Source organism: Chiloscyllium plagiosum, chromosome 3 (assembly GCF_004010195.1).
Source record: "Chiloscyllium plagiosum isolate BGI_BamShark_2017 chromosome 3, ASM401019v2, whole genome shotgun sequence".
In the NCBI taxonomy this organism is placed as follows: domain Eukaryota; kingdom Metazoa; phylum Chordata; class Chondrichthyes; order Orectolobiformes; family Hemiscylliidae; genus Chiloscyllium; species Chiloscyllium plagiosum.
Window position 1 is genome coordinate 126,578,071 of NC_057712.1, and position 12,119 is coordinate 126,590,189.

A 12,119-nucleotide genomic window follows, 5' to 3' on the forward strand; every position below is an offset into this window, starting at 1 on the left:
CCAATTACTCCATCTTGCACGTCCTGACCCACCAGTGCAGCCCTCTGTCTTTGAGTTTGGTTTCCCAGCTCCTGATCAATGGTGATGTGCATTTATGTAGCGCCTAGAAGAGGGTGTCACATAGCCAGGTGTCCCCCAGGATGGCAGTAAAACTGGATCTGAGTTTTAATGAAGGAGGCAGAGATAGCATGAGGACACATCAGGCCCAGGGAACTGAAGCCGCGATTAAGTTCAGGAGTTGTGCAAGGAGCCAGAGTTTAGGCAGGAGGGTTATCTCGCGAGGGCTGTGGGATGGGGACAGTTATAGGCAAGGTCACTGAGAGATTTGAAAGTGAGCTTGGGGATTGCAACATTGCTGGGTCAGAAGCCAGTCAGTGCGCTGATAAAATCAATCTTCCTCAGTGGTGAGCACTGCTGCCTCACAGCGCCCGGAATCCGGGTTCCATTCCAGCCTCGGGTGACAGTCTGGATAGAGTTTGCACATTCTCTCCAGGTCTGCTTGGGTTTGCTCCGGTTTACTCTCACAATCCAAAGATGTGCAGGTTAGGTGAGTTGGCCACACTAAATTGCCCATAGTGTTCAGGGATGTGTAGGTTAGGTGCATTAGTCAGGGGTAAATATAGAGTAATAGGATTGGTGAATATGTCTGAGTGGGATACTCTTTGGAGGGTTGGTGTGGACCTGTTGGGCCGAAGGGCCTGTTTCCACACTGTAAGGAGTCTATGATTCTCTATGAACACCTCCCTCCACTCAGACCCAACACTCTCCCTTCCCCACCCTCAGCCACTGCGTGAATGGGTCTGAATTGAGGGAAGGTTGGGGAAACTCTGCAGGTCTGGCCGCATCTGTGGAGAGAAATCGAGCTAACGGTTCACGTGAAATCTTCTGACATCTGTCCTATATCTATCACCCCTCAATTTAAAGCTATGTCCCTCATGCTCATCATCACCATCTGAGGAAAAAGGCTGTCACTGTCCACTCTATCTAATCCTCTGATCATCTTGTATGTCTCTATTAAGTCACCTCTTAACCTTCTTCTCTTAAACGAAAACAGCCTCCAGTCCCTCAGCCTTCCCTCATAAGACCTTCCCTCATCGCTCATCAAGTTCATGCAGGTTCATTTGTAAGCACTAGTTTTTGGAGTGCTACTTGCTACAGACCATTCAGCCCATCAAGTCCACACCGATCCACCGAAGAGCATCCCACCCGACACTATCCCTACATGACATTCGAAAGCTTGTCCTTCCAAATAAACCTGTTGGACTGTAACCCAGTGTTGTGTGATTTATAAATCTCTCTCCACCGACACTGCCAGACCCACTGAGTTCCTCCAGCATTGCGCATTCCAGCTGCAATTTTCTTGTGTGAGAGGGACACATTCCCCACTTGGTTCTGAAACCTTTTGTTTCCTTTTCTGTTCCAGGCCACATTTGACAAATCACCTTTAACCCCTTCCTTTCTGTTTTGCAGTTATCAAGTTCATGGAGGTGTGGAACAGGAGTAATTGCCAACCGATGGAGATCCTGGTGGACATCTTGCAGGAGTACCCAGAGGAAGTGGAGCACCTCTTCAAGCCTTCTTGTGTGCTTCTGAGGAGATGTGGGGGATGCTGCAGCGATGAAGGGTTAGAGTGTGTGCCCACAGAAGTGAATAATGTCACAATGGAGGTAAAAGCTAGTTCCAGTCCTTCGATGTAAAATGGGTCATTGCAAAGGGATGATTCAGTATTGCCACTCTCACTTTCTGGTCCAGTTTTGAGCCCCTCTCCGATATTTCTTTATTCACCAGTCCATCCATGACGCAGTCGTCCCTTGGTTGTGCTTGCCCATAAGCATTGTGGGTAATCCTACGCCACTTGGCCTGCCGCTGTACAAGAAGCCAATGACAGGGAAAGGATGATGATATATTTCCAAGTCAAGAATTGTGTGTGTTATGACGGGTATGGTGCTCTCATTACCTATGCTGTTCTTGTCCTTCGAGATGATTGCACCTGCTGCAGTGCATCTTAGCAATGCTGCTCTTGTGCGTTGGTGGTTGAGAGACTGAATTATTAAGTGAGTGGAACACCAGACTGATTCCTAGGATGGCAGGACTGACGTATGGAAAGAGACTGGATCGGTTAGGACTTTATTTGGGTGGCATGGTGGCTGAGAGATTAGCACCGCTGCCTCACAGGACCAGGGACCTGGGTTCGGTTCCAGCCAGTCTGTGTGGAGTTTGCACATTCTCCCCATGTCTGCGTGGGTTTCCTCCAGGTACTCCTGTTTCCTCCCGCAGTGCCATTGGAAATGCAGGATTACAGGGATAGTGTAGGGTTCGATGCTGTCCGGAGGATCGGTGTGGACTTGATGGGCTGAATGGCCTGCTTCCACACAGTAGCGGGTTTAGAAGAATTAAGGTGGGATCTCATAGAAACCCATAAAAGTTTGCCAAGCCGAGACAGGGGGACCAAAGGAAAGCCAATGACTGAGGAGAATCAGGAATGATGGTCTAAGGACACAGGGTCATCCATTTCATGAGGGGTAGGGGTAGGGGTAATTCATTCAGAAAGTGGTAAGCCTATTGAATGCTTTGCCACAGTAAAGTGGTTGAGGTGAAAACATTGAATGCTTTTCAAAAAGGAGACAAAGGTCATTATAGAGTCATAGAGATGTACTGCATGGAAACAGACCCTTCGGTCCAACCCATCCATGCTGACCAGATATCCCAACCCAATCTCGTCCCATTTACCAGCACTTGGTCCGTGTCCCTTAAACCCTTCTTATTCATGTACCCACCCAGATGCCTTTTAAATGTTGTAATTGTACCAGCCTCCACCACTTCCTCTGGCAGCTCTAGGCCAAAAAAGGGATCAAAGAGCATGGGAGGAAAACAGGACAAGGTGACTGAGTTAGACAACCAGCCATGATCGGTTTTGAATAGTGGAGCAGGCTTGAAGGGCTGAATGGCCTACTCTTATTAATTTTTTCTGTGTTTCTAATGGAACATTCTGGAGAGTACAGCCCCACTCCCTCCACCGGTATCAGCATCATTGATCCCATGTGGGCAAGTCCATAGCCCCTTCGTGGTTGATGCAGTGGGTTCCGTACACTTGCAGACTTCTTCGGGCGATGCTCACAGTGAAAGGGCCTCTGGAGCTGCAGCTGTCAATGTGACTTTAAGACTGTGGGGAAGCAATTGTAACTAGGCCTCAAGGTCAAATGCCAGTCAATTGCTACTCGCGAGGGAAGATTGCAGAATGCCAGGTGTTTGTAGCTTGCTATCTCTGGGTTGGGTGGGGGTGGGGGGTGCGGCCAGCATGAGGACTATCTCGTCAACACCAATTAATATCAGCACAAAATGGCTGCCCCCCTGAGCTTCCATGTTCCAAAGTTTGACACGAGTTGTCCTTCTGTATTTATAGATTTAAATATTTATTTATAAACCTCTGGACGCTCCAAAGTGCTTGACAGCCAACAAAGTGTAGTCGTGTAGAATATAGATGATGGAAGTTGATCCTTTCTCCCACTGGATGACAATAGTAGATCCATGACTGACCTTGTCTGTTTAAGACAGGACAACTTTCTCAGGTTTCTGCTCCCATGCACCAGCCCACAGCACAGCAAAAGGCCATTTGGCTATGCTAGCTTTGAGTAATTCTACTTTGTTCACTCACTAGTGAGACACAGGTGTTGCTGGCTGGGGCCCAGCATTTATTGCCCGTCCCTAGTTGCCCCTTGAGAAGGTGGTGGTGAGCTGCCTCTGGGGCCCAGCATTTATTGCCCGTCCCTAGTTGCCCCTTGAAAGGTGGTGGTGAGCTGCCTTCTTGAACCGCTGCAGTCCACCTGCTGTGGGTAGATCCACAATGCCGTCACGAAGCGCTCTCCCCCACTCTTTCACTCAGACCGTTGATTTATTTTGCCTTTATCATAGATATTATTATTTATTAATATTACCTCTACGTCCTTCATTCTTGGAGCACTGGTGGCACAGTGGTAGTGTCCCTACCTCTGAGCCTGGAGAGCCAAGTTCAAGTCCCACCTGCTCCAGAGGTGTTTAATGATTAGCAAGTACCTCCCTTGAATGGTTAGCATATAGGTTGCAGGTTGTAGGAGATGAAAAGATTCCTCCCCTCTGCTCCTTTTGCCAATGACCTCAATTCTCTGTCCTCTGATGACTGAGCCACTCGCTAATGGAAACACGTCTGGGGTTATCGACTTGTCTGGAACCTTCTTTAATCCTGGCCACCTTGAGCAAATTACAGTGTTCTGAAGGGAGTGCTGCCAAATGTTTGTCGAACTGGTGACCCTTCTCCCTGGTGTCACATTTGAGCAAGGTCTTGGCGACACTGGTCTCTACAGCAATCAGCACAGCATTCCAACTGTAGGGAAACAACCTCTTGTAACAAGGAGTCACAAATTGTGTAAAACCCTTGCAGCGCTGTATTCTGCACTCTGTTCTGCTACCCTGATGCACTTTGTATGGTACCATCTTCCTGTAGAGTATGCAATACAACACTTTTCACTGTATTTCGGCACATGTGAGAACAATAAATCAAATTCAGACTTTGTTCTTGAGACTTGTGGCACAGTCATATTTATTGAATGTGTGTGTGGGAGGGGGGAAGAGAGAGACTGGAAAGAAGCAGTCCTGTGTTTATTTCAACCTTATTAATGTGGAATTATTAAGGATTTAATATTAATTCCTTAATGAATGTGCAATTCTCTTTTCTTCACGCCTAGGTAATGAAAATCAAGCCTCACTACGGGCACCATTTAAGTCAAATGCACTTTGAGGAACACACTAAATGTGTTTGCAGGTGAGAGAGTCTTTTCATGTTTTGTCTCAGTTTGTTTTACATGGGAAGCCCATCCTTTAGTTAAAACATTACGCATGACTCCCTGCCCTGTTGTACACAAGTGGGCCAATTGTATATTACCTCAAGCTATCTTGGTCAATCAGGCCATTCAGCACATTACTCCAGAGCATTGAGTAGGGCAGCGGTAAAGTTTATTTGCTTCTCAAACACCAATACCTGAAAGCCACCTCTTCCTGCATGTGTTTCACTGCTTTAAAGAAAGCGTGAGTTAAAGCAGGGAGCAGAGTGTTATCTAATCAGTAGTGTTTCCTCATCGGTATCACGTGTAACCCACTGTAACACCAAGTCCAAGGGGGAAAGGACAGTGTGTGACCCACTGTAACACCAAGTCCCAGAGGGGAAAGGACAGTGTGTGACCCACTGTAACACCCAGTCCCACAGGGGGGAAAGGACAGTGAGTGACCCACTGTAACACCCAGTCCCAGAGAGGAAAAGACAGTGTGTGACCCACTGTAACACTCAGTCCCGGGTGAAAGGACAGTGTGTGACTCACTGTAACACCCAGTCCCAGAGGGGAAAGGACGGTGTGTGACCCACTGTAACACCCAGTCCCACATGGGGGAAAGGACAGTGTGTGACCCACTGTAACACCCAGTCCCAGGAGGAAAGGACAGTGTGTGACCCACTGTAACACCCAGTCCCACAGGGGAAAGGACAGTCAGTGTGTGACCCACTGTAACACCCAGTCCCAGGGGGGACAGGACAGTGTGTGACCCACTGTAATACCAAGTCCCGGGGGAAAGGACAGTGTGTGACCCACTGTAACACCTAGTCCCAGAGGGGAAAGGACAGTGTGTGACCCACTGTAACACCCAGTCCCAGGGGGGGGGGAAGGACAGTGTGTGACCCACTGTAACACCCAGGATCACAGGGGGAAAAGGACAGTGTGTGACCCACTGTAATACCCAGACCCAGGGGGGAAAGGACAGTGTGTGACCACTGTAACACCCAGTCCCAGGGGGAAAGGCCAGTGTGTGACCCACTGTAACACCCAGTCCCACAGGGGGAAAAGGACAGTGTGTGACCCACTGTAATACCCAGACCCACAAGGGGGAAAGGCCAGTGTGTGACCCACTGTAACACCAAGTCCCGGGGGGAAAGGACAGTGTGTGACCCACTGTAACGCCCAGTCTCGGAGGGGAAAGAACAGTGTGTGACCCACTGTAACACCCAGTCCCAGAGGGGAAAGGACAGTGTGTGACCCACTGTAACACCTTGTCCCAGAGGGGAAAGGACAGTGTGTGACCCACTGTAACACCCAGTCCCGGGGGAAAGCACAGTGTGTGACCCACTGTAACACCCAGTCCCTGAGGGGAAAGGACAGTGTGTGACCCACTGTAACACCCAGTTCCGGGGGAAAGGACAGTGTGTGACCCACTGTAACACCCAGTCCCTGAGGGGAAAGGACAGTGTGTGACCCACTGTAACACCCAGTCCCTGAGGGGAAAGGACAGTGTGTGACCCACTGTAACACCCAGTCCCGGGGGAAAGCACAGTGTGTGACCCACTGTAACACCCAGTCCCTGAGGGGAAAGCACAGTGTGTGACCCACTGTAACACCCAGTCCCTGAGGGGAAAGGACAGTGTGTGACCCACTGTAACACCCAGTCCCAGGGGGACAGGACAGTGTGTGACCCACTGTAACACCCAGTCCCAGGGGGAAAGGACAGTGTGTGACCCACTGTAACACCCAGTCCCACAGGGGGGAAAGGACAGTGTGTGACCCACTGTAACACCCAGTCCCAGAGGGGCAATGACAGCATGTAACAACCTACTGTAATAACCAGTTGAAATGAATATTACACATTTAATATTTGTAATGTTGTGTTTTTCCAACAGACCAAAGAAAGATAGACACGATGCAGCAAAAAGGTAAGAATTGTCATTGGTGAAGACCTTAATCTGACAGATAAAGCTAACCAAAGAATCATTGGCACTCTATTTGATGGGCATATGACTTGTCTCATACTTGGAGAATCTTGGAATTTGTTTACTGTTTATTGACATTTATCAAAACAGTGAGGTCAAAGATGTCCATGAATATAGCATCAGCTGACCTTGGTAATGGTATATTGGCCTTAGCTAGGATAATGCTTTCCATCAAATGTTATCAGTGTCAAACAGTGTACAATCCACCAGACTCCCAAATCTGTAAGTCCATTCTGTCATGCAAATTTGGCAAGCCTCGTTGTATTGTTTGGCTTACAATGTTTTTGGAATCAAGTAGCGTTGTTGCTTGTGTGGGACCATGCTCTCTCACTCCCCTTGCCAGGGATTCAATGATTGAGCAGATCATTTAGGAATGAACGCAATAGACATCACTCAGTCTCATGTAGAACGCAGCGCCCTCTGACAGTGCAGCTCAGTACTGCACTGTAAAGGAACCAAAGTTGAGAGAGTCCAGCAAAAGGAGAGCAGTGGTAGAAGATGCCTAGTGGCAATCCAGCCTTCGTTTCTTGAATGTAGTGTATCCCAAGTTGACCTTAGCTATTGTTGGATACTTCCATCTACAGTCAATTGCTCTTTTCCTAACCAATCAGCTCAGTCTTTTTCCTTAATGAAATAATCATGTGGAAAACAAAAGCTTCTCAGATTGATATTACTCCAAAAGAAGCAGGAGCCTAGAAGTACTTTCTTGGGCCTTATTTATCTTTCCTTTCGGATGTGAATCCACTTGCTTTCCCTTTCTTGTTTCATGGGATGTTGGCGTTGCTGACAGAGCCATTGGTCATTGCCTGACCCTAAGTGTCCATGAACTGTTAGGCCATGGCAGAGGGCAGATAAGAGTCAACCACAAATCTGTTGGTCTGAAGTCACATGTAGGCCAGGCAGGGAGAGGACAGAGGATTTCCTTCCTTGTGAACACTAGTGAACCAGATAGATTTTTGCATCCATCAAAGATTGTTTGCATGATTTGGATTGCTAGTCCATTGACATTGCCATAATGCCACCACCTCAACGATTCCTCCTTCAGTCCCCATTGTGGCTGTTAATTATTATTTGCTTAATTACTGAACTAAATGAAGATGTTGAGGGCAACCTCTTCTCAGGGCAGGGAGATGAACTACACCCAGAAGGGTAGCGTGCTGTCACTTATCCAGCCTCAGTCCCTCTGGCGATGGGGTCAGCGGGAGGCTACCTGAATTCACACTGGTTGGGCCCACCTCCGTTCCCCCCACCCCGCAGCTGCTAGCTGCCTCAGGGACCTTTTGCTAAACTGTAGAACTATGCTCTTTTTACAGCAAGCCGAAGAGAGGGAAAAGAAAGGGTCAGAAACGAAGGAGAAGGAAAATCAGAGCGAGACAAAGCAGGCCGTATGTCAGTCTTCACTTTCCCATTCAACATTCCATGCCTGGCCTGAATAATTATCTCTGAGTTGACAATTAATTTTTTAAAAACGGGGGTGGGGTAATACCAATGGGGGCTGTTGTGGGTGATCAGAAATGGTGACTGGGAGAGCGAAGCTGAAAAAATTTGGCATGAAAAATCAATTGCATTCTCCAGAAACTCTTATCAATTTTGATCTGTACAGGAGTTGGACGATCAACCTTTGAATGTGATGGAAGCCATGGATGATTTGTGTAACTAATCATTACTAATCACGCTATAACAATGCACCCTGCTATATCTTCATGCCACCACTAACACTGATCGCTTACTAGTTGAAGAATAACTCAACCCTGTCTTCATTTTTGGCTTCAAGTCTGACTAGTCAAGATGAACGTACCCATCTGATCACTGGTGATAACGGCCTGTCTTCATTTGGTCGCCCCATGACCTGTTGGAAATTCTGATTCCCATTGCAATACAATCAAAAAAGCCCAAAATGCTATCACTAGGATACGTTTAGCATTAAGGCACTGAAAAGTTTAGGATGAATAATATTTCAGCAGTTTGAATCAGGCTTTTTTTTTCTGGAAGGGATAGTTTTTTGTTAACTATTTCTTGGACTTCATTATAATACCATTTGGAGTCATTTCGCTTCTTTGCAAAACTGGCTTCCCTTTACAGGTAGTCCTCCAGATTTGGTGCCAACACTAATTTGCTTATTTATTTATTTATCTAATTATTTATTTATTGGTAGATCCTTCTTCAGTTAGTTTCTGGCATTTTCTATTTGTTTTCACTGGGATGCAACTGTTCACAATTGCAGAGTAAGGGTGCAGCCACCTAAACTGCTCTGCTCTCATGTGAACCATTCTGAAAGGAGAATATTCCAAACTTCTGCCCAGAGTTCTCTATTTGGAGCCCGCACTCCTCAAAACCGACCTTCTAAAATAACCACTCGATGGGCTCAACTGGGCAACACTGCTCCTACTTGTTTTGCTTTGTCTGAAGTTGATAATTCTGCCATGTCGATTTAATGATGTGATTTCTCATCTTGAATAATGGATCGGTTTATTTTGTTCTGGTGGGTTGCTGGCTATTCAGAAATGTGCTTCACACCACAGATGAACAGCTGGAGGTCAATCAGCACCTTCAACACATTCCACCCTTCAACTTGACATTGGCTGAACTTTTCCGAAATTGCATGTATCCCCCTCGTCCCAAGTTAACTTGTAGCCTCACCTGAAACCAATCGAGCAAGTTCAATCTCAATCAGTATTTTCTGATTTTATTCTAGAATGGTCTGGCTCAAAGTTTAGCGAGTATATCCTTCATTCTGGGTTCTGTAATAGAGGAAGTGCCTCATTTTGGTCTGTGGTATCAGTATCGTTCTTAGAAACTTCAAATGGATTGCCTCCTCCACCTTTCAACTTGGGGAAATATTAGGCATGTCTGTAATCCGTCCACATAATTACCAAACCCCCTCAACCTGGGAGATGGTGGCTAGGTTATTAATCCAGGCACCCAGGTAATGTTCTGGAGACCTGGGGTCAAAATCTGCCATGGGAGATGGTGGAATGTGACTTCGATAAACATATCCAGAGTCATGATGACCAAGAAACCATTGCAATGGTTGAAAAAAAAACCATCTGATTCACTGGTCCTTTTTAGGGAAGGAAATCTACCTGGTCTGGCCTGTGTGTGACTCCAGACCCACAGCAACGTGGTTGCCTCTTATCTGCCTTGTGGACAATTAGGGATGGGCAGTAAGTGCTGGCCCGGCCAATGATCCCAATGAATAAAAAGAAACAATCTTGGTATCTTTCTTGTGAATCGATGCTCTAGCCCCCTGTCTACAATGCCCAAGATATGTGGGTCAAAACAGAAACATCACTTCAAAATGTTAGTCCCTTTAAGATATTATATCCTGTTCGCCTTTCTGTGCACTCGTTTTTAGTGATTTGGAGAAATGAACATGGAACAGCTCACACGCCTCCACAGATGCTAGTCTATCTATGAACTTTTTTTTAGATTATTTACAGTGTAGAAACAGGCCCTTCAGCTCAACAAGTCCACACCAACTCGCAACCCACCCAGACCCATTCCCTTACATTTACCCCTTCACCTAACACTTTAACATGGCCAATTCATCTAACCTGCACATTTTTGGACTGTGGGAGGAAACCGGAACACACGGGGAGAATGTGTAAACTCCACACAGTCAGTCACCTGAGGTAGGAATTGAACCCAGGTATCTGGTGCTGTGAGGCAACAGTGCTAACCACTGTGCCACCCACACTTTTGACATGCTTTTGCAAATGCACATGAAATGTTCAGCAATTTGACATCGAGCTGCAATTTGGAATGTCTTCCATTCAGCGGAAACACACATCATTTGCCATCAAAAGCATTCAGTTGCCATCTTTAAAACTGATTGCCCTCATTTCCTTCAGGAAGTCAAAGTGTCAAAGTTTTTTCTAATTTTGAACAGTTCTAAACTCTGACTACAAACCCAAAGTCCTCAATTGCTCCTCGTATAACAAGCTTTTCATCCCTGGGATTATTCTTGTAAACCTCCTCTGGGCCCCCTCCAAAGCCAGCATATCCTTCCTTAGATACAGGGCCCAAAACCGCTCACAATATTCTGAATGTGTTTGACCAGAGCCTTACACTTACCTCTTTCCACCCCCCTCCCACCTCACCCCCCATGCAAAGTACCTATTCAGTTCTTCCGACATTTCCTTGCTCCCCATTACTCGTCCTCCAGCCACATTTTCCAGCGGTCCAATATCCACTCTTGCCTCTCTCTTACCTTTTACACGTATAAAAGACTTCTTGCAATCTTCTTTATTTTACTAGCTTACCCATATTTCATCTTTTCCACTCTTCTGGCTTTTACAGTTATCTTCCACTGGTATCTAAAGGTTTCTTAATCCTCTGGTTTTCCACTAATCTTCACCACATTCTATGCTTCTTTGAGTCATAATACCATTATATCTGACTCCAGCTTCTCCCTCACAAACTGTAGGGTGAAATCTATCATATTGTGGTCACTGCCCCCCGAGGGGTTCCTTCACCTTAAGCTCCCTAATCAAGTCTCCCTCATTACACATCACGAAATCCAGAGCTCTACCACAAGTCGTTCCAAAAAGCCATGTCATAGACATTTCACAAACTGTTTTTCTTGGGATTGCCACCTACCTGATTTTCCCAGTCCACCTGCATAATGAAGTCCTGTATGATTATTGTAATAGTGCCTTTCGAACATGCCTTTTCTATTTCCTGATTTATTTTCTTCCCCACATCCTGACTACTGTTAGGTGGCCTGTAAATAGCTCCCAACAGGGCCATTTTCCCTTTTCACTTCCCCAACACTGCCTGCACAGATTCTATGCCTTCTGGCTCTCTATCACTTCTTGCCATTGACTTAATGTAATTTAGTTTTCCGATAGGACACATAATCCTTGGTTCCCAGCCCAGATCTCCTTGCAGCCACATCTCTGTGATACCCACAACATCTTACCTGGCAATTTCAATCTGGACTGCAAGCTCATTTACCTCATTTTGTCTACTGCGTATAACACCCTCAGTCCTGTGTTGACTTTCTCATTTTTGTTCAAAGTGTCATCAAAGTGCATGGCAGCATTCCAAAGCCATTCCATAAATGTATAAAAACTGCCGTCCCAAATCTCTGAGCTACTCACCCTCCCCACAGCCCTCCCAAAATTCCAAGCTGTCTTCTCCCACAGCTCCACACTGCTCCCCCCCCCCCCCCCCCCCACTACAAACCCTTCCAGAGAGATTCAGGCATACCTCTGCCCTCCTAGTCTCCTTGATGGACACTGCTCTGTAACTCCACCACCTCAGAAGCTTAACTCAGAAGATGGTGTTTCTGAACCTGATGCTTCACTAGAGTCAAGAGAAAGTGAGGACT

General features: G+C 46.6%; 1 protein-coding gene across 5 annotated transcripts in view; it reads left to right on the top strand.

Moving 5' to 3' along the window:
* vegfab (vascular endothelial growth factor Ab) overlaps nucleotides 1-12,119 on the top strand; it is a 42,142-nt gene that overhangs the window by 13,719 nt on the left and 16,304 nt on the right. For 3 of the 5 annotated variants that reach the window (XM_043687265.1, XM_043687261.1, XM_043687263.1), the window contains exons 3-6: nucleotides 1,471-1,667; nucleotides 4,722-4,798; nucleotides 6,698-6,730; nucleotides 8,101-8,172. In XM_043687265.1, the coding sequence (XP_043543200.1) occupies nucleotides 1,471-1,667; nucleotides 4,722-4,798; nucleotides 6,698-6,730; nucleotides 8,101-8,172 (379 nt within the window). The remainder of the gene's footprint in view (nucleotides 1-1,470; nucleotides 1,668-4,721; nucleotides 4,799-6,697; nucleotides 6,731-8,100; nucleotides 8,173-12,119) is intronic. The other 2 variants (XM_043687266.1, XM_043687264.1) reach the window with 1 other exon arrangement.